This window comes from Balaenoptera acutorostrata, chromosome 9 (genome assembly GCF_949987535.1).
Source record: "Balaenoptera acutorostrata chromosome 9, mBalAcu1.1, whole genome shotgun sequence".
Taxonomy (NCBI): domain Eukaryota; kingdom Metazoa; phylum Chordata; class Mammalia; order Artiodactyla; family Balaenopteridae; genus Balaenoptera; species Balaenoptera acutorostrata.
Genome location: NC_080072.1, coordinates 103,144,467 through 103,164,854, shown reverse-complemented (window position 1 = coordinate 103,164,854; position 20,388 = coordinate 103,144,467). Strand labels below are relative to the sequence as shown.

The 20,388-nt window shown below is 46.4% G+C and overlaps 2 protein-coding genes across 4 annotated transcripts in view; both read right to left on the bottom strand.

Moving 5' to 3' along the window:
* The window catches only part of GRAMD1B (GRAM domain containing 1B), a 181,409-nt gene that overhangs the window by 80,815 nt on the left and 80,206 nt on the right, over positions 1-20,388 (bottom strand). The gene's annotated exons all lie outside the window — the stretch shown is intronic.
* On the bottom strand, positions 8,197-8,631 carry LOC103008919 (cytochrome b-c1 complex subunit 9). Its single transcript, XM_007196707.2, has one exon. It carries the CDS (start codon positions 8,615-8,617, stop codon positions 8,423-8,425), a length of 195 nt encoding a protein of 64 aa, XP_007196769.1. The 5' UTR covers positions 8,618-8,631; the 3' UTR covers positions 8,197-8,422.

Here is a 20,388-nt window from a genome sequence, read left to right as displayed (position 1 = left end):
CCAGCTCTTCTTTAATTCACGCCAGACTCTCCGGAGGACAACTGGGAGTGCTCTCACACGGGCACTGAGAGACCTTCCACCATCTCTCTTTCCTTAGGATAGCACGGTGGTCCGGACCCTGTAAGTGCTGCCTCGAGTCTGGCTTCTGCAGACGTGTCCAAGCTGCTCTGTGCGGCTGCCAGACCCTGTCTGGGCTCCCCTATGATGTGAGTTGTTCATTTTAGGAACATCTCTTCTCAGTGTCCATTTCTCCATACACGTCCAGCCATGGCAGTTAGTCTGCTCAGCCACCCTTCCCAAGGGCAGCACCTGGGCTGCTTTGGCCATTGTCCCCAAGCCAGGCCTCCTCCTAGTTGGGGACAGAGTATACACGTGACTCTCGATGAGGACGATGCAGGCTATGGAAGGAGTTACTAACAAGCCCCAGCCCCAAACTCACTATGTAAGACAGCGTCCACCTTCATGAGGTACAGGCACCCAGATGACACTGGTGGTGACCTTGGATGTGTCCCACCTTTTCTCCAGGCCTCAGTTTCCCCCTCTTTTATAAGAAGGCATTGGTCTAGATGACCCCCATGAAGACCTGTGACCATTCTTCACCCTCACACATCTCCAAGTGCTAATAATAAGAAAAGAAAAAAAAAAAAAAAAAAAAAAGAGCTCTGTGGCCACAGACTGAGGGAGAACAAAGCAGCAGTGCTGACCACAGGAGACAGGGCCAGTGCCCGGCCACGAGGCTGCTCTCTTTACACCTTCTCTCTTCTGAACACATCGTTGCCTTGAACTACCTGCCTCTCCTCTCCCTTCCTCTGTGTCTCCTGTCTCTCCAGAGAAGAAGAGCTAAAACGCTGTGAGGGCAGTTGTGCTGGGCATCTGGGAGCCCATGCTCACTAAAGAGTTTGGGCCTGGCCTGACTCTCCATTCCAAACCTGACGGGGGCTGGAAAGGAACAGGTAGGGACAGATGTGACTAAGGAAGTAAGTAGCCATGTGGCAAGCTGGGGACACCAACTCACCACGTGCATATGCTGTGACACCCTGGCGGTACCATGGCCTCCAACCAACATCAAATCTAAGCAAAACCAACTTCCTTTCTCACAGCCCACACGCTGTTAACCAACCACTCAGCCACGCACCCCCGATGCTGGAGGCTCCCTGATGTCAGGGGTACTGCAGAATAAGCCCTGACTTATGGTAAGGGCCTTTTTTCTACAAAGCCTGAAGGAATATAAAGGTAGAGCGGGCAAAGATCACAATGCTCGGCAAGGGCCAAAACTACAGGGTGACTGTGAGAGTAACCAAAATACACCTGGGCCTCGCCAACAGCAGCGAGTAAAGGGAGGTAATAAATCCCCTGCAAATGATACCTAGAGAGGGCACCGCTCTTTACGAGGTCTATTGCTCAGATAAGATAAATAAGACAGTGTGGGTCTGGACAGCCTGCCCTATGCAAAACTGTAAAGCAACTGGGAATGTTTAGACTAAAGGAGAAATGCCTTAAAGTAAGCAGGTTATCAAGTAATTGAAAAGAGGAAGAGAGAGAGAAAGCCAAAGGAGAGAAGAGTCCTTTTTTGTTTCTCTAGAGAGAAGTTATCAGATTACATAATTGGGTTCGAAGTAATATGGAATATTCTAAGAGTTTAGGGTGCGCTTCTAGTCAAGAGGCTGGCTTCACATCCCGATCTCCAGGCTGGTCCAGATGATCTTACAAAACTTCCCGACTCTGAGACATCCCCTGTGCTGAGCAGTGCCCAGTCACAGATGACACCCAGTGAGCCTACAGGGTAGGAATGAGCACAGGGCCTTCTGATTTTCGTACTGGAAACCAGTAGGCAATCTCCACCTGCTCCTATTCTATGGATCCTTCTCTAGATTGAGAGGGAAGGGCTTCTCTCTATTGTTAGGGGCCAGAGATACATCCACAGACTCCACGAATGTCCAAAGTGGAAAGGCCTTTTGATCTCACTCAGCCTAATTTTTCACCCAAAGCAGTGCTTTCCTCTGCAGCTTCCCTGGAGGAGAAGGAAAAGAAACCAAAGGATCTCTTCCATTAGCTTCCAAAATAATGAATCAATGTTCTTAACTAATGGGGCAGGTTAGCCAAACCCTTCTCCCAGGAGAGGTTGATACGTGTCCCTCAATCCACTGAGGTCCTCCTTCTGCCCATCACTGTGGGTCTCAGAACCACCAGAAGTACCAAAATCCGCCCCCACCAAGAACAGAAATGCACCTGTGAAGCTTCCTGGAGATCTTGTGAAATATGCTCAAGAGGGAGTGAGTGGGTGCTAGGAAAGCTCTGCCCACTGCTGGGTTCCCTGCGTGCTGACATTTGTGATCAAGATGGAAAATATCCACGAGACATGCCCTGGAGACTGGCTTATTTTCTTCTAAATAATCTAGCATTCGACTCACCAAAAACTCTTGTAACAGGATCTATAAAATACCACCGCCTGGGTGTACAGCATTAGAATGCTCTACTAGACCAATGGCCTTTTGTCCAGCCTTGATTATTTCCCAGAACACCCTGGGGGGAAGGTAGAAAGGAATAGCTCAGTCCTCCCAGGTTGGGTGTCTCTCTCCCACCCTCCTCCAGCCGCATGCCATGCCCATAAGCAGCCGGATCAATGCGACTCCTGAGTAACGAATGCAAAGAGAAATTAGAAGGCACAGGAAGAAAAAGAAGCCTTGAGTTGGATACTAAACATGGAAAATTTTAGTCCAACAGAATCATTTTCAGAAAAGTAGTGGTTGAGCAAAACCAAAAAGTTATAATAAAAACTTGGATGCGTGCTGAACTATAGCAGTGCCCACTCTGGCTCAGCGGTGCTCCTGAGGGTAGCACCACCCACATACCCCTGGTTACACACCCCCCCGAGCCCCCATGGATGCTTGTGTGCTTGTGTCCCTTCTCCTTCCCTGAGGTCAGGAAGGCTATGCAGAGGGCTCAGTTTAACTCAGGGGATGGAGCTGGGTGTGGGTAGTAATTAGGATACCTTGTATTTATGTCTCGCTATTTCTGGCCTGCGGCTTGTTTTCTCCTCCTTCAGTTCCCTCTGAAGAGGTCAGTCAGCCTCACAGATGTGGATTCTGGCCTTCCTGTGCCAGCGTTCCAGCGCTCATCAGCGTCACCTCGCCCAGAGGTGGCAGTTAGGCCAGGAGTTTTGTCCTCACTCTACTGGCCAAGTGACAGGGAGAGCAGATGGTAGGGCCTCCTCCTCAGAGAGAGTCACACAGACGTACCTGAGAATTGCTGCTCATTTACTAAAGCATATAAGGCTTCCCTTCCCAAGGCCAGCTTAGCCAGGGCACACGGCCACTAAAAGACTATTTAAATCGTGATCTCCTGGATGAAACCTGGATGACCAGTTTACCAAAGAAAAAAAAAGGTTTCACAAAAAAGTCTCCACTACTACTGATGTGTTAGTTCTGTTGTGCTACCTTTATAAATATCAGCTCCTTTCATCCTCATAACCACCCTATACTGTAGGGACTAAATTATCCCTATTTTAACGGGTGAGACAACTGAGGCACACAGAGGTTGAGAAACTTACCCAAGATCACAGAGATAGTAGCTGGTGGGGCCAGGATTCAAGCCCAGCGGACCAGCCCCAGGGTATACGCTCGTAACCACTGAAGAGAAGCCGCCTTGCTTAAATTCGTGGGCCCCGTGCAGATACTCTGATCCAGCACGTCCCCACATGATCCTGAGGACCAGCCAGGTTTGGAGATCGCTAATGAAGTCGGTGGCTCTCAAACTACGGTGTGCTTGTGGGTATTCAGATTCCTGGGCCCCAGAAGTTCTAGAATTGGAACCAAGGATCTATAGTTTTAACAGGCGCCCAAGATGAGGCCAGCGCAGGTGGTTCACAGAAGGCCCGTGTAGAGAACTAGTCCCATCGCCTCACCCGGCTCACCTGGGACAAGCAAACAGCTCACTGGGGCACCTCAGGGCTGCCTGCGTTGACTGTCCCTTCTTCACTGGAGCAGCCCTGGGGGAGGGGAGCTGGTGGCTGTGTGAGGGCTGCTCTGTTCTTTGGCCCTGGTGACAGGCTGCGTTCAGATGGCGGAGGAGGGGGAGGGGGGCCTGAAGGGAGCTCACCGTCCCTCCACCCTCGACAGGCTGCACATCAGAGCGGCACACGCAGTGGGGAGCGGGAAAAGGAGAAAAGACTGGGCGGCCAGGGCCCCCGTCTCCCATCACCAGAACAATGGCCTCTTCAAATCCCTGGCATCTGAACTGGCAGTCGGCCACCAGGGAAGAAAAGAGCCTGCTGTCCCTTTAAGGACGCCCTCTCTCCACAAAGGTCAGAAATGCCAGCTCAGCCGGCCCAGCGGCTGCCATTTTGCCGCTTTGGTGCCCTGAGGCCCCGGGCCGTGAGCCCCGTTCCAGCTGGTTCTGCGGGCACCTGCTGTCTTCGGGAGAAGGCAGAGCACCTGCGTGACAGCTGCGGCTCCAGGCGAGGTTCAGGGATCAGGCAGGAAGGGCCGGTGCAGAGGAAACCCAAGACCTCATTTGTTTCTCAAACTCGTCCTCCTAGGGAGAGTTAGCCCCAAGGAAGCGGGACTTGGGGGGGCCAGGTCAAAGATGACCGCGGGAGGGGTGGGGGTCGAAAAGAAAACGGACCAAGGAATGGGCGCTCCAAGAGAAACATTTCATCCAAGAGAGCAAAGGCTGACAGATGACAGATCCAGAACTCACAAAGAGAACGGGGCAGGGAGTGGAGGTTGGCAGGAAATACTGGGGAGTGGTCAGGGTTTTCTCCTACAGACTGAGTTCAAATCCTGCCACTTTATGTAATCTGGGGCACCGTTCCTAACTTCGCTGAGCCGCAGTTCCTCGGCAATGTTGGCACATACTGAGCAGTGAATAAACATTAGAAACTAATACTGTCTATTATTAGAGTACTAGCCGCTCAGTGTGTTCCTCAAGAGGCCTGAATCCCAGACCACACCACTGGTCCCACTAAGTCATCCTGCAAATATGTGCCGTGAGGAAAGGGGGGGCGCTCATTTAGGAAACTACACGGTGAGGCAAATCATGATTCTCATGAGAAAACAACTGAAAATTAGTCATCTATTCATAATACAATGCAAGGGTTGGTGAACTCTTTCTGTAAAGAGCCAGGTAGTAAGATCACACAGTCTGACCATCCTACTGAACTCTGCTGCTGCAGGGTTAAAGCAGCCATAGACAACGTGCACGTGAAAGAACATGGCTGTGTCCCAATAAAACTTTATTTACAGAACAGGCAGCAGGCTGAAGCTGGCTGACCCCTGAAATAAAGGATGGCATTAATAGAGGAAATGATGAGTCCTTATGGTGGCAGAGGCCCATTTCTTGCTCTTCTCATGGGACTGAGAGTATTTTACCCAATTACTTGACGTCCAGGAAGAGATTTTAGCCAACACCAGCTACCTGCAATGACTCCTGTATGCTGGTTTCCTCAGCACCTATGTCTGGAGTTTGCCCAGTACCTCTCTGCACTTCAGAGGGCTCTTTTCCTTGTTCTTCTGCACTTCCTCTAATGCTTGAGATTGGGAGCTCACAGGGCAGGGTCTCCTCCTCCTCCAGCAAGCACGGTGAGAAACTGGCTGAACTGGCCACCCCTCAAGATGTCTTCCTTGAAATCCCTCATTGCAAAAATGCCCACCCCTCACCCACTTTCCCAGGCCACAGTGGGTTGGATCCTACAAGTCTGTCCTTCAGCAGCTTCCTAAACAGCTGCGCATCTCAGGGAACCCAGGCAGATTTTCACTCATTCACTGATTTATTTAAATAGGGGAGTGCCCACTGTGTGCTAGGTAAATCTTAGAAAACACAAATTTCCCTTCCGCTTTGAGTGGAGTTGGAGAGAGGCTGCTATGGCTGGAATCTTCTCAAAAGGCTGCTCTGAAGCGTATTTATTTCCTGCTCCCTGGTGTCTTTCTACCCGAGAGCTCAAACACTTCGAAAACAACTTTCTCAACAGTACTAACAACTTTTAACATGATGATTTCTAAATGGCACTAAAAGCAGGAAGGGGCTTCCCTGGTGGCGCAGTGGTTAAGAATCCACCTGCCAATGCAGGAGACACGGGCTCGAGCCCTGGTCCGGGAAGATCCCACATGCCGCGGAGCAACTAAGCCCAAATGCCACAACTACTGAGCCTGCGCTCTAGAGCCCGCAAGCCACAACTACTGAACCCACGTGCCACAACTACTGAAGCCCGCGCACCTAGAGCCCGTGCTCCACAAGAGAAGCCACCACAATGAGAAGCCTGCACACCTCAACAAAAGAGTAGCCCCCGCTCACCGCAACTAGAGAAAGCCCGCGCACAGCAATGAAGACCCAACACAGCCAAAAATAAATAAATAAATAAAAATAAAAGCAGGAAGGATAAGAAAAGCTGAGAATGAGGAAACAGTGAGATCCAAAGCAACGAAGGTAGAAAGGAAAGGAAAAAAAAAAAAAATCACTATTTCAGATTAAAAAATATATATATACTGCTTACTTACATCATTCTCTCTGCATCAAATGACCTCATTCCACAAGTCCAACCTGTATGGTCCCAGCCTTCCTTCAAAGCTCTGCTCCCAATGCATCTTCCCCAGGGAGACTTCCCTGATAAACTCCCCCCAAATCTCAAACTCTCCAGCATCCCTTAGAATTCTCCAACACGCCTCCCACTTGTTTATGTACCTTAAGTGTGGTGTATGAGAGCCTATGGGCTCTGTCTTAACCCTTGGACTATCACCTTCTCAAAACCCCTATCAGGATTTTTCCTTCTTCCACATTCCCCATGGCACACTGTAATTGGCAAATGCTCTCCCTACACTGTTGCTCGGCCAAGGCCCTGCTTCAACGGAAGAGCTGCTGCTATCTTACAGTATCCTCAGCGACCTGCCATCACTTCTCATACCACCATTTACTCATTCATTCATTCATTCAGTTATTCACTCAACAAAACTGATGCAGACTGTTTGCGTGCCAAGCAGTGTGCTGAAGGTTGCCTTATATCTCATTTGCAAATTTATTTAATCCTCAAACCAGCCTACTTAGATAGATATTATTAATATGTAACTGGCACACAATAACACAGGTGATTTCAGAAAGGATGATGGAAAGTGTGGGCGACTGATGGGAAGGGGTAGACTATCATACTCTGGAAAAGAGGTACCTATCTACCTGCGCTGCTGCTCTGATGCTAGGAAAATGAACATGACTTATGATAGTCCCTTCTCATCCCATGACTGAAAATGTAGTCACCTGAGTTTTATAAAAGTATCAACTGATACAGTTTTATATCAAATGGACCAATGCATTAAATTTAAAAACAAACCACAGAAAAACTCAAAGCTTAAGTGAATATGTATACTGTTAAGGTTGGGAGGAACTTTCTATGAATAATACCCAACAGGGGAAGGGAGACTGACCTGATCACATTCAAACAAACAAGCTTCAATGTGCTGAAAATCAGCCTGACATTAAAAGACAAAAAATCCAGGGAAAGTACTTAAAACATGTATGACTAAGGGTTACTAGCCTTATTATGCTGAAGAGTTGTGAGCAAGGAGAAAGACAAACACCTCAACAGGAAGGTGGGCAAAGAACAAAAAAGGCAATTCGCAGAAGAAATATACATGAGTAATAAGGAAATTAAAAGCATGTAGTCAATGATCAAAGAAATGCAAATTAATGCAACTCTGAGACACCGCTTGTGGAGTATCAGATTGGCAAAGACTAAAAAGAATGGTAATGCCAGGCAGGCAAAGACAAGGGGAACAAACACTCTCATAACTTGGGGGTGGGCGGGTAAACTGGAACAACCTTTCCAAGGACAACTTGGCACATGTGTTAAAAGCTGTTGACCTAGAAATCTGGCTTCTAAATTTTTATCTGAAGAACGTTAGTATGACGTTATTTTTAATCTTGAAGAATTAGAAATAAGCTAAATGTCAAATAAGAGGAGACTGGACAAATACTTGCATATTTGCACTGCTACCCTTAAAACTAATTAGGTAAATCAATGTTAGTTGATTACAGAGAGATATTAAAGAACTTAAGAACAGCATATAGAATGAATTATCAATTTCAGCTATTTCTATCTTCCTATGAAAAAATAGCTCAAAGGATATAAAGTAAAATGTTAATAGTGATTATCTCTGAAGGGTGGTATTATGATTGATTTTTTATTTTTTATTTTTTATTTATTTTATTTTTTTTCAAGGACAATTTATATTTATTTGTTGATGACTCTGACTAAACATACTTCAAACACAGCAGAAGTTAAAGAGTCTGTCAGGTGACGTCATCTCCTGCCAACAGCTAAAGGTGGCCCGTGGAGAGTGACATGAGCTTCATCTTCAAGCTGAGGCCCTGACTCTGGGCAAACAGCTGGTGGGTGGACCTGGTCCTTCTGGCCTGGATTGGGGCCTCCGAGGAACTACTCCTTGTTCTCATACTTGTGCTTGATGTGTTTCCATAGCTTCCCTTCGTTGATGTGTTCGTAGATCGCGTCCGCGCCTTGATCGAAGGCGCGCTCGAAGAACAGGGCGCCCACGGCTATGGTGAGGGCAAAGGTAGAGGTCCTGCGGAACAGCAGGGAGTACAATCTCGCAGTCAACGTTGGGCCCACCATGTTTGTCCGCTGCCGAACTCATGATTGATTTTTTAAAAAATATTTTCTAATTTTTCTACAATGCTCACAATTTTTGTTGCCAAAAAAATCAAACAAGTTAAAAGTACTGATAATTTTTTTCTTCAAAAATTTCTTTAGGGCTTCCCGGGTGGCGCAGTGGCTGAGAATCTGCCTGCTAATGCAGGGGACACGGGTTCGAGCCCTGGTCTGGGAAGATCCCACATGCCGCGGAGCAACTAGGCCCGCGAGCCACAACTACTGAGCCTGCACGTCTGGAGCCTGTGCTCCGCAACAAGAGAGGCCGCGATAGTGAGAGACCCGCACACCGCGATGAAGAGTGGCCCCCGCTTGCCGCAACTAGAGAAAGCCCTCGCACAGAAACGAAGACCCAACACAGCCAAAAATAAATAAATAAATAAAAATTTCTTTAATTTTGATTTTCAGAAGACAAGAAATCTATAAAAGAACTTTGAAAAGCAAAATATAAATTCAAGAATACAATCAATTATCCAGCAAATATTTCTCTGAGCACCAACTGTGTGTAAAGCCCTGAAGAAAGTACAGTGAAGGGACTTCCCTGGTGGTGCAGTGGTTAAGACTCTGTGCTCCCAGTGAAGGGGACCCGGGTTCGATCCCTGGTCAGAGAACTAGATCCCACATGCATGCTGCAACTAAAGAGCCCACGAGCCGCAACTAAGACCCAGCACAACCAAATAAATAAATATTAAAAATAAATAAAGTCTTAAAAAAAAAAAACAACCAAAAACAAAGTACAGTGAGAATCAACAAGGACCTACTGTATAGCACAGGGAACTCTACTCAGTATTCTGTAATAACCTATATGGGAAAAGAATCTGAAAAAGAATGGATATGTGTATATGTATAAGTGAACCACTTTGCTGTACACCTGAAACTAATACAACATTGTAAATCAACTATACTCCAATATAAAATAAAAATTAAATTAAGGGACTTCCCTGGTGGTCCACTGGGTAGGACTCTGAGCCCCCACTGCAGGGGGCCTGGGTTCGATCCCTGGTTGGTAAACTAGATCCCACATGTATGCTGCAACTAAGAAGTCCGCATGCCACAACTAAAGATCCTGTGTGCCGCAACTAAGACCTGGCACAGCCTAAATAAATAAATAAATAGTAAATAGTAAAAAAAAAATTAAATTATAAAAAGAAAGTACAATGAGAAAATAAAACAAAAATTAGAATAACTCTCTACTCTCAGAGAAGGCTTAATGTTATAAAGACAGAATGATACCTAATCCAACACAATGTAATTATGGGAATCCAAGCAAAGTGCTCCTATTTGGGGATAAGATAAATCTGGGAAGACTTTTTCAAGGCGGTGACAGTAAAGCTAAATTTTGAAGGATAAATAGGATTTCCATAGGCAGAGAAGAGAGAAGCATGAACAAAAGAGCAGCGTTTAACTATGGCTGTAGTTCTAGGAAGAGGTACGTGAGATGCTCTGCAGAGGATAGGTCTGTTAGGGTGGCGGGGACAGCAGAGGTCATGGAAGGATGGAGTGGATGACGAGGCTGGACAGTCAGGATGGAGCCAGACTGGAGAAGGCCCTGAGTGACACGCCAGGCTGTCAACTGCGTTTTGTAGGCGACACGAAGCCAAATTCAGGTTTTGAAGAAGGGTTGGAAATCTGACCTACGTGACAGCTGAATGAAAAATGGACTCAAGAGTTACAGAAGAGATTAGATTATTCAGCCACAAAAAAGGAATGAAGTAGATTATTCAGCCACAAAAAAGGAATGAAGTACTGATACATGCTACAACTTGGATGAACCTTAAAAACATAATGCTAAGTGGAAGAAGCCAGTCACCAAAGTATATGCATGTGTGTGTATATATATATACACACATATATTTCATAAATGGAAAATATGTATGTATATATGTATACACATGTGTGTATGTACATATACACATGCATCTATCACATGAAGTCCAGATTAGGGCAATCTATAGAGACAGAAGGTAGATTAGTAGCTGCCCAGGGCTGGGCTGGGAGGGTTGGGGTGTACCAGCTAAGAGGTATAGGGTCTCTTTTTTTTTTTTTTTTTAATTATTTATTTATTTATTTTTATTTATGGCTGTGTTGGGTCTTCGTTTCTGTGCGAGGGCTTTTTCCAGTCGCGGCAAGCGGGGTCCACTCTTCATCGCGGTGCGCGGGCCTCTCACTATCGCGGCCTCTCCAGACGCGCAGGCTCAGCAGTTGTGGCCCACGGGCCCAGCCGCTCCGCGGCATGTGGGATCCTCCCGGACCAGGGATCGAACCCGTGTCCCCTGCATTGGCAGGCAGACTCTCAACCACTGCGCCACCAGGGAAGCCCTAGGGTCTCTTTTTAAGGTGAAGAAAATGTTCTAAAATTGGCTGTCATGATGATTGTGAATATACTAAGAACTGAATGGTACACTTTATTTATTTATTTATTTTCATTTATCTATTTTTGGCCGCATCGGGTCTTAGTTGCGGCATGTGGGATCTTTTGTTGCAGCGCACGGGCTCAGTAGTTGCAGTGCTCGGGCCTAGTTGCCCCACGGTATATGGGATCTTAGTTCCCCAACCAGGGCTCGAACCCGTGTCCCCTGCACTGGAAGGCGGATTCTCAACCACTGGACCACCAGGGAAGTCCCTGAATGGTACACTTTAAATGAGTCAATTGTATGGTATGCGAATTATGTCTCAATAAAGCTGTTCCAAAAAAAAAAAAAAAAAGAGGGAGGAGATCAGCCAGGTGGCTATTGCAACAGGCCAAGTAAGACATTCAAAGGTTATGAATTAAATCAGTGGCAGTAGTCATGGGAAAGAGTGGAGGATGATCAGAGACACTGCAACGACGGAAGTAACCATGTGGGGAGTGAGGGAGAACAAGTAAAAAAAAAGCAGCTCAGAAGTTTCCAATGTGAATGACTAAGAGAGGATGTGAGGGGAAGGCTGGATGGGAGACTATTATAAATCTGCTTTTTACATGAAAAAGCAAAAGTGAGTTTGAGGAGCTTAAGCCCATTCCCGGAAGTAAGGGAACAGAGAGAGAGGTGCAGATCTGGAGTTGACAGCCCTTCTCCTGGCAGTGGAGACTAAGGGTCTTTTGTGACTGGTGATGACAATTATTAATTATATTTAGCACTAATGACCAGTTTAAAGTGGTCCTAACTTATGCCTAGAAATATGCTTAGGAGAATTTAGCCAGAGAAAGAAGTTAAGATTGCAGCAAGCAAGGAAAACCAATTCTATAGCTGCATACACAATATTCCAAGCATTGAAAAGAGCTGAGTATTTACTGCTCCAAGTAGGGACTTTTGTAAAAAGGAGTATTATCATTGTAGCTATAAATGTAATGGTTTATACAAAGACTGCTCAATAGCTGAACGGCAGTAGTTAGCTCCTATTACTAGAGGGCCTCACAAGAGCACAAATTTTGCTTGTTTATATCAAAGAAGGAAAGAACATGTAGTAGAAACCTCGGTTCATAAAATCAGAGAGTTTAAAAAAAATCATTTAGACCAAAAAGATGACTAAGGAAAATAAGGTGCGATGAGCAAAGCAGATCACCTTCAAAAGCCCAATGGTCACAGTTTCCAGAATTTTTATCCCGAGGCTTGTCAAGTTAAGCCTCTGGAAAACAAAGGGGTTTTGCATGTCATGTCATAAATGCCACCGGATACACACCATGACCATTCAGTCAGGATAAAAAGTTGAGGTCGCTGCAGGGAAGCTATTATGAAACAATGAAGCTCCCAGTCTCAGGAGAAAGGGTCCAAAAAAAGATCTTAACTGAAAGATAAATCTATTTGTACCGGAGAGGCATCTGAGTCCCTCTGGAATTTTCCTATACTATGCAGCATCGGTGAGACCCTACAGGGAAGGGAGTCCACGTCCGGCTCCCCCTCTAGTGAAGCCTCACTCCAGGGCAAGGACCAGTTCTTCTCATCTTTGTGTTCCTACCACTTAGCCCAGTGGGCGCTCAAGAAACGTTTGTCCAGTAAACAGATGAATAAATGAATTAAAGGGAAGATAGGAAGAATCCAGTAGGAACTTGGGAAGAATATTAAAGGGTCTTGTACTCCAGAGATCCTAGCCCAAAGTCCATGGGGATCCAAAAGAGATAAAAATCTGCTGCTCTAATCTCGCCTGTCATCTTAGAGACGAGGGCACTGGTGCCTTGCCGAAGGTCACACACCCAGTGAGTGGTAGGACAAGTTCTAGCTCCCAGTTAAGTAACCACGTGACCATATCCATGTGGGACAGGAGACAGAAGAGCTCCAGCAATGAGACTCAAACATATGATACTGGAGGTTGTTAACTTGAAAGGAGGGGTGAAACTGACTGAGAGTGGCCTAAGTCTACTGTCCCTGGCTATCAGGGAAGAGAAGGATCAGAGTTCTTGGTATCCAGCTAGGGCATGAGAAACAATCTTGGATTTTAGGTGTGGAGAGCAAGGACCATGACCATGCTCTCTCTGAATGATGCCAAACATAAAACAATAAAGATTTTAATAGCAGCTTAACATTTATAAGGTGCTTACAATGTGCCAGGTCTCCTCCTAAACGCATTAACAGGAATGATCTCATTTAATCCTCCCACTCTTTACAACAGCCCTCCAAGGTAGGTGTGATGAGCCCCATTTTATAGATGAGAAAATCAAGGCTTGGGGAGAGTAAGTACCTTGCCTAGGGTCATACAACTAGAAAGCAGCAGAACCATCTGCATCCGTCCCTTGGGGTCCACATATACGGAGCAGCCATTTATGCCAGTGTTAGAACAAAGAGGCGCCTGCTGAGAAGCAGAGCCTGCTTCCTCTAGGAAGGAAAGTCCCAAACCCAGATTCAGGAAAGAAGTCAGTGCTCAGTTCCCAAGATTTGCATTTCCTGAGGCTTGACCTCCCAGCCATTGAATATTTCCATAAATCTTACAAAAGAAACACATAAAACATGAATGACTTTCAAGGGTTTAGGTAATGTTCTAAGCTTAACTGGATGGTGACAATGTTTAGGTATTCTTCTTTAAGCTGTACAGATACATTAGACACTTTCTTTTGCATGCATGATACACTTCATAAATTAAAAAAAAAAATTTTTTTAAATAAACCCCGACGCAGCCCTGAAGTGACAGCCACCAGAACATCGATGACTAGGGTCATGGCTCACCATGGTGGTGGGGTGAGTGCACCGGAAAAACTATTCTACTGCATGACTGAAGGACAAAGGGAGCACCACCGCCCAGAAAGGTCGCCCCACCTCCTCAGCAAACCTCTGCTGAAATGCAAAGTTTAAAGCATTTCTACCAAATAAACACTCGTCACACTGTACGCAAGAACTAGAGTATACAGGTTAAGGGCACAGGGCTAAACATCTTCGGTTTTATCCCAGTTCTGCCACTTACCACACGGTCTCGAGCCTGTTACTTAAACCTCTTTGAGACTCAGTTTCCTTACCTGTAAAATGGGATGAATACCACCTTTCCTGTAGGGTTGCGTGAGGGTTATATGAGATTTTTTTTTTCATGGAAAGCTCAGAGAAGCATAGTTATTATAATTTCTAACACTATTCTTCACACATGCTCCCAAACTTATTCCAGTTCTCGGCCCCAGAGCAGCCTGCCCTCCAAGTTGGGAAATGCATCCCCACGCTCTTTGGTCATCCTGAGCCTGAGGGCTTCTCACGGCTGAGCAGAGCAAGCCCGCAGCCTCTGCCTCACTTTGGATGCTGTCGGCAGGTGAGCCCCGACTTGCCTCTGAACTTTCTGCTCTGTTCTGATCTCTTCATCCACCAGGCCCTCATCTGGCTTCTGTGGCTCAGTTCTTGCTTCTTCCCTGCCTGAGAGACCCACTAAACCCTCCTGACACCTCAATGGCCTCCACGCTTCAAGGATCAGCCCACATCCCACCTCCTCCATTCAGCCCTTCTCCACTGATTTTTGCCCATTACTGCTCTTCCCCGTCTCTGTTCTTGCACATCGTTGGTGCCTATAATTCATATCATTAAACGTCTTCATAAATTACCTTAGAATATTTCTCTAACTTTTCTCAGGTATCAGTCTTCTCTCTTTTCATGGGCAAAGACCTGTCTTCCAACTGCTTTGTAACTGTAGTGGTTAAGAGCACGGGCTCTGGAGTCAGACTGCCAGCTTGAACAATTCTGGGCTGTGTGATCTTGGGCCAATCACTTAACCTCTCGGTGCCTTAGTTACTAATTTGTAAAACCTACATAATAATAGTACAGAGCCCAAATAACTGCTTTGAGTTAATATATAGAAAACATTTATAATATGTCATATAGTCAATTGTTATGTAAGTACTTGCTATAATTATTACTATCTTTATCGTCATCACTATTACTATTAAGGTGCCTAGAACAAGACTGCTAGCTAGGAGGTAGCCAGTAAAAACATATCACTTTGTTGCACTTGAGAGGCATCTCTATTTGCCTAAACTAGGGGGCAGCAAACTTTGTGTAAAGGGCCAGACAACAATTATTTTATCTTTGGGGGCCAAAGCTCTCTGTCACAACTACTCACCTCTGATGCCGTGGCATGAAAGCAGCCACAGACAATGCGTAAACAAAACTTTATTCATGGATACTGAAATCTGAATTTCATACAATTTTTACATGTCATGAAATATGACTCGATTTTTTTTCAACCATTTAAAAATGTAAAAAAAAAACATTCTTAGCTTGCCTTAGCTTGCGTAAAAACAGGCGGCAAGCTGAGCACAGCCCTCGGCTGGGCGTGCTGACACCTGGACTAAGGTCACACAAAGTCCCCCCAATATCACAAATTAAGGCCCTTGTTCTCCAGGCGGTAAGAATACATTGTGGGATTTTAAGTAGGGGAGTGCGCCCACGCCCACACCTCCATAAAAGCAGCTGTGGTGGGCATTACTGGCGCTCAACAATACTTCTCTTCCTGCCATCAGAAGTCTACATCTCCCAGCTTTCTGGCTGTCAGGCAGGGCCACGTGACTAGTCCTGGCCAATGTGCTAAAAGGGCAATGACAGTGTATTTGCTTCCAAGGAGAAGCATTTAAGAGGCATGCTCTCCTCCCCCTGTAATGATTGTGGAGGAGATGCCAGGAGATTCTACAGCCGGATCACTGAGCTACCACACGGAGGATGGCATCCCTGGAGAGTTTTCCAGAGTCTCAGAGGGACCTGGAGTGGTCAGAAACTAACTTTCAATGAGTTAAGCTGTTGAGTTTGCGGGCGGGGGTCGTCATCACAGCATAACCTAGCCTATCCAGTTTAATTCAATATCTTTCTGCAAATACAAACCAAAGAACAGTGCGAAGGATAAGTAAACACAAAAACATCTAGCCAATACCTACTTTATCATACGCTTTCACCGTAACACCTCATTTAGGAGACCAATACCCAGCCTTCTGGGCAATTTAGCAAGAGATCAGAAGCATTCTTCTCTTCCTCAAGTTCTGTCGTGAGAAACCCTAAATCATCTCTTCCAGCAGTAAACTGCAATGACAAGAAGTCTCATAATAGCCGAGAAGAAGCGTTTCTAGCCAGCAGCAAAGAACCTGGAGCGCTCATCATCTCATTTGTTTGACACCATCTCTGCCATCCAGAAGCTTACATTTTAATAAGAGTAAATCTCTTTCTTCTTAAGTAATAATAATGATGACAACAACAACAAAGCAAGGCAAATAATGTTTAGCGTTGCTTATTTCAAGCCAGATGTAGTTTGCCAAAGGAGAAGAAAACCTGGGTAAGAGGTAGGAAAGGCCTATCCTTTTAAGAAATCTGCAGAGTCAGAAGATTTGGTCATTGCCCTAAGCTGTCCTGATACTCAAGGGATTTAAATGCTTAGATGACCAGTACTCAGTGCCCTGGATTTACCAAACCATGGGAAATCGCCAATTCCCATCCCACCAAGTCATAAAGTAAATCTCACACTGTTAGCAAGAGGTGTGCCTGCTGGGGGATGATGGTAAATGAATATTGACTATTTTCAAATGAAGGTTTATTTTTAGTGTCTCCTCCTGGCTAAAGAAGTGCACCAATGGCCCACATCACAAGGGACCCGCTCTGTCGGGACTGCGGCCTTTGTTTAAACCACTGGTGAAAGGAAAGCTGAGAGACCCACTCATCTGCCCAGCACTGTTATTTAACCCCACTTTCAAGATGGCTACCACCCAAGGCAAACGGAAGTTACTTAACACGGCCACACGACAGGTCAAAAGGTGACGACAAGATTCAGACTCACGAGCTGGCTTTCCAGAATCTCGAGACTTCACCGTAGCTTACCTTCTGGTAAACGTGTGAAGAGCTAGGAAGCCTGGGGCTAAAGGGGGTGTGCAGAGGCCATGCCCAAGGTTTCCTCCTCCTCCACTGGAAACCTCACAGAAAGGGCCTCGAAAGATAGATACACGTCCTGAGCTTAATGCTCCAGAAAGTCCAAACTCTTTCCTTACGTCTAGTTTAAATCCTCCCTGCTGCAACCCAACCGTTTCTTCTTTCTTGGGTCTAAACCAGAGCTGAAGAAGGAACAGTGCTCCATTTGTTAACAGATTTAAAGAGAAGAAGTACACTGGACCAGTGACCTTGTATGAGATAAAATATGGCTGGCCATCAATCTCCATGAAAGATGGAGGTGTGCAAAACGGACTCTTGTCCCAGTTACCCAGTAAGAACGTAAGTGACTGGGTTGTCTCACACGGCGTTCACATTCCTAAATAAACAGTGTGAAGTCGCACAACTGCTCTCTCACCCGCTCAAACACAGAGACAGACTAGAAATTCCTCTCGTCTGTGGACCAAGACCTGGCCACAGAAATGCTTCTCCCGCTATGTGTCTTTACTCTGTTTTTTCTTCACCAAATGAAATTCTTCCAGCACGCTGACTTTCCTGAAGGTCTGTCACAGCCCCCAACAGACGTGAGGACCAGGAACGTGAGGACAGAGAACCGAGACAGATGTCACGACAGGCTGTCAAGTCCTGTGGGGTCAAAACGGTCTGTACAGGGAACAGCCCCACGGGACTGGAGGCTTCCTAGTGGCTGGGTTTCTGAAGCTCTATGGGAATTAGGAACAGCTTTACATCACACACACATACAAAAAAAATTAACCATGTAGAAGCTAAGGAGGCCTAGTGAAGTGTCCTTTAAAAAACTTACTTGGCTTCTAAACTACGCGTGCCACGCTTCTGCTTGGACACAGCCCTGTCTGCATACGGACCTCCTTCCACGACCTCCTCCCCGCCGCCTTCACCTTGCTCACCAAGTTACCAGGAGACGGAATCACAGAAGCATCTTTTGAGAGAGCCTAAAGCCCCTGACCCCGTGAGTGGGAGGTTGGATTGGGGGGGAGGATTTCTCGCTCACAATCCAGCCACTTGTCAATCACAGACACGTATCTTGATCAGCTTCATCCAAAAGCATCCCCTGTGATAACCTCGTAACTCCGAGAGGTGGGGTATCAATGTTGTTCACAGTACAGCCTCCACTCGCCTGACGCTGTCCAGGCTTCACACCCCCCCTCCTCAAGTGCCAATTACTTCAAGAAGCTTCTCTGCCACCCAAGCGGAAATAAATTCCAACCTTCTCTGGATTTCTAGAGTGCTTGTTGTTCATTGCCCTAGCATTTACTGACTTTGTGTGTGTGTGTGTGTGTGTGTGTCTGTGGTCGGGTCTCATTCTGCCCGGGGGGCTACCAGTCCCTAGAAGTGGGAGGCGATGTCCTTTACATTTTTTCACCCCCACAATGCCTAAGCACAGGGCTGTGAAAACAATAATTACCTGGTCAACATTTGTAGAATGAAGGGATGGACGAATAATGAATTTATAGACCTTGACCCTGCTCTCTGGAGAAGTATAGGTCTAACCTTGTTGTTGCTGTGATAGTTGCAAAACTGAAATAATGGTCAAGTAATAAGAGTGTGCATCCTGGCCTTCCACTAACTAGTTGCAAGAATTTAGTCAAAACCCTTTATCACTCTGTAGGTCAGTTTCCCTAGATACCACTTGATGGAATTATAGTGAGGACTGTGGTGACACATTTCCATACACTTTTAAAAGCCTTATTGGACTTCCCTGGTGGCACAGTGGTTAAGAATCTGCCAGCCAATGCAGGGACACGGGTTCGAGCCCTGGTCCGGCAAGATCCCACATTGCCACAGAGCAGCTAAGCCTGTGAGCCACAATTACTGAGCCCTCGTGCCACAACTACTGAAGCCCTCGCGCCTAGGGCCTGTGCTCCACAACAAGAGAAGCCACCGCAACGAGAAGCCTGTGCACGGCAACGAAGAGTAGCCCCCGCTCGCCGCAACGAAACAAAGCCTGCGCGCAGTGACGAAGACCCAACGCAGCCAAAGATAAAATATAAATAAATAAATAAAAAATAAATAAATAAAAAATAAAAGCCTAATCAACTAACAACAACAACAAAAAAAGTAAGGCAAAGAGACAGCAAAAAACAAAACAGCCAATATGTACTAGACGTATATATTCACATGTATATACATATAATACAGATGAAAGTGAACAAGTGAATCACTGGGAAAAATTCCCTGCAAACCCAAAGCCAGATTCCTATCTGTACACCTTCAAGCAGGTTACTTAACCTCTCTGTTTCCTCGCTCTGTAAAGTGAGGACCTTAATCGTAACACTGTGGGCACTACGTGACTTAATACATGTAAACGGTGCTCGACGCATGGTAAGCACTCAAATGTTAGTTGCCATTATTATTATTATTATCATTATTATTGTCAGCATTTTTTATGTCACTAACGCATAGTAGGCATTCTGGAAATGTTTCTAGAAATGATTCAAAGGTTAGAAAGTTAATTCATTCCATCCACTTCCATACACAGACAGTTTTATCCAGAACAAAACAGCCAGTGTATTTGTCACCTTGTTTCTAGCAAGTCTCCCCGTTGGGAGAGTAGAGGGTGCCCTGACATGGGATCCCACCAAAGGGAGCCGCATTTCCAGCCCAAACATCCACATCACAACAACAAGGTCTGGCCCCTGGGCCAAAATGGACTGATGAATCTGTACCTAATGACATGGTGAATCACGGGATCTGATAGTACCCAGGCAGACCACAATACACAATTTCCCTATCCTGGTAGCATTTGACTTGGCTGAAAAGGACAAGGTTACCCCAATTACAGTTCCCAGCCTAACACTGCTCTCCCGTGGAAATGCATCAGGAGGTGCTAAGGCAGATTTTTAAAGGCGAACATCTCGGCACGTCCCTGAGGGATCAGCCCGGGCTGTGCAGGGAAGCACTCTGTGGTAAAGGGATGCCTCATCCTGCATGACAGCCAAGCGCCCCTCAGCTCCAACCCGGGTGCGCTGACAGCAGGGGCGCAGGGGAAGGCCGAGTGATTTCTGATGATGAGGCAGTATCCCCACTCTCCCAGCAGCACCTGGGCTCTCCTTGGAGGCCTCATCCAAGTCACAGACCCAGCTCGGCTCTGCTGAGGAATAAAGGGGCAGCTCTGGATGCTGACCGGGCCTGCTAACGGCTTCCAACCCAGGAGGAACAGGGAAGCCGGCCCCCCAGAAAGCAAGGGCAGGGGTGGCGCCACAGTACCTCTGCCACCCTTTCTCAGACTCAGAGGGGGCTTCAGCACAAGAGTCGGTACAAGACGCAGTGATACCACATCCTGAGGAGCAGAAGCTAGAGGCTGGGCGGTCACTGACGTGCACCACCGCTCGGGACCTCGCAGTTACGAAGAGCTAAGCTTGCAGGAGCTAAGCTCCTCCCCTTCCCTTCCACAAAGTATCTTTT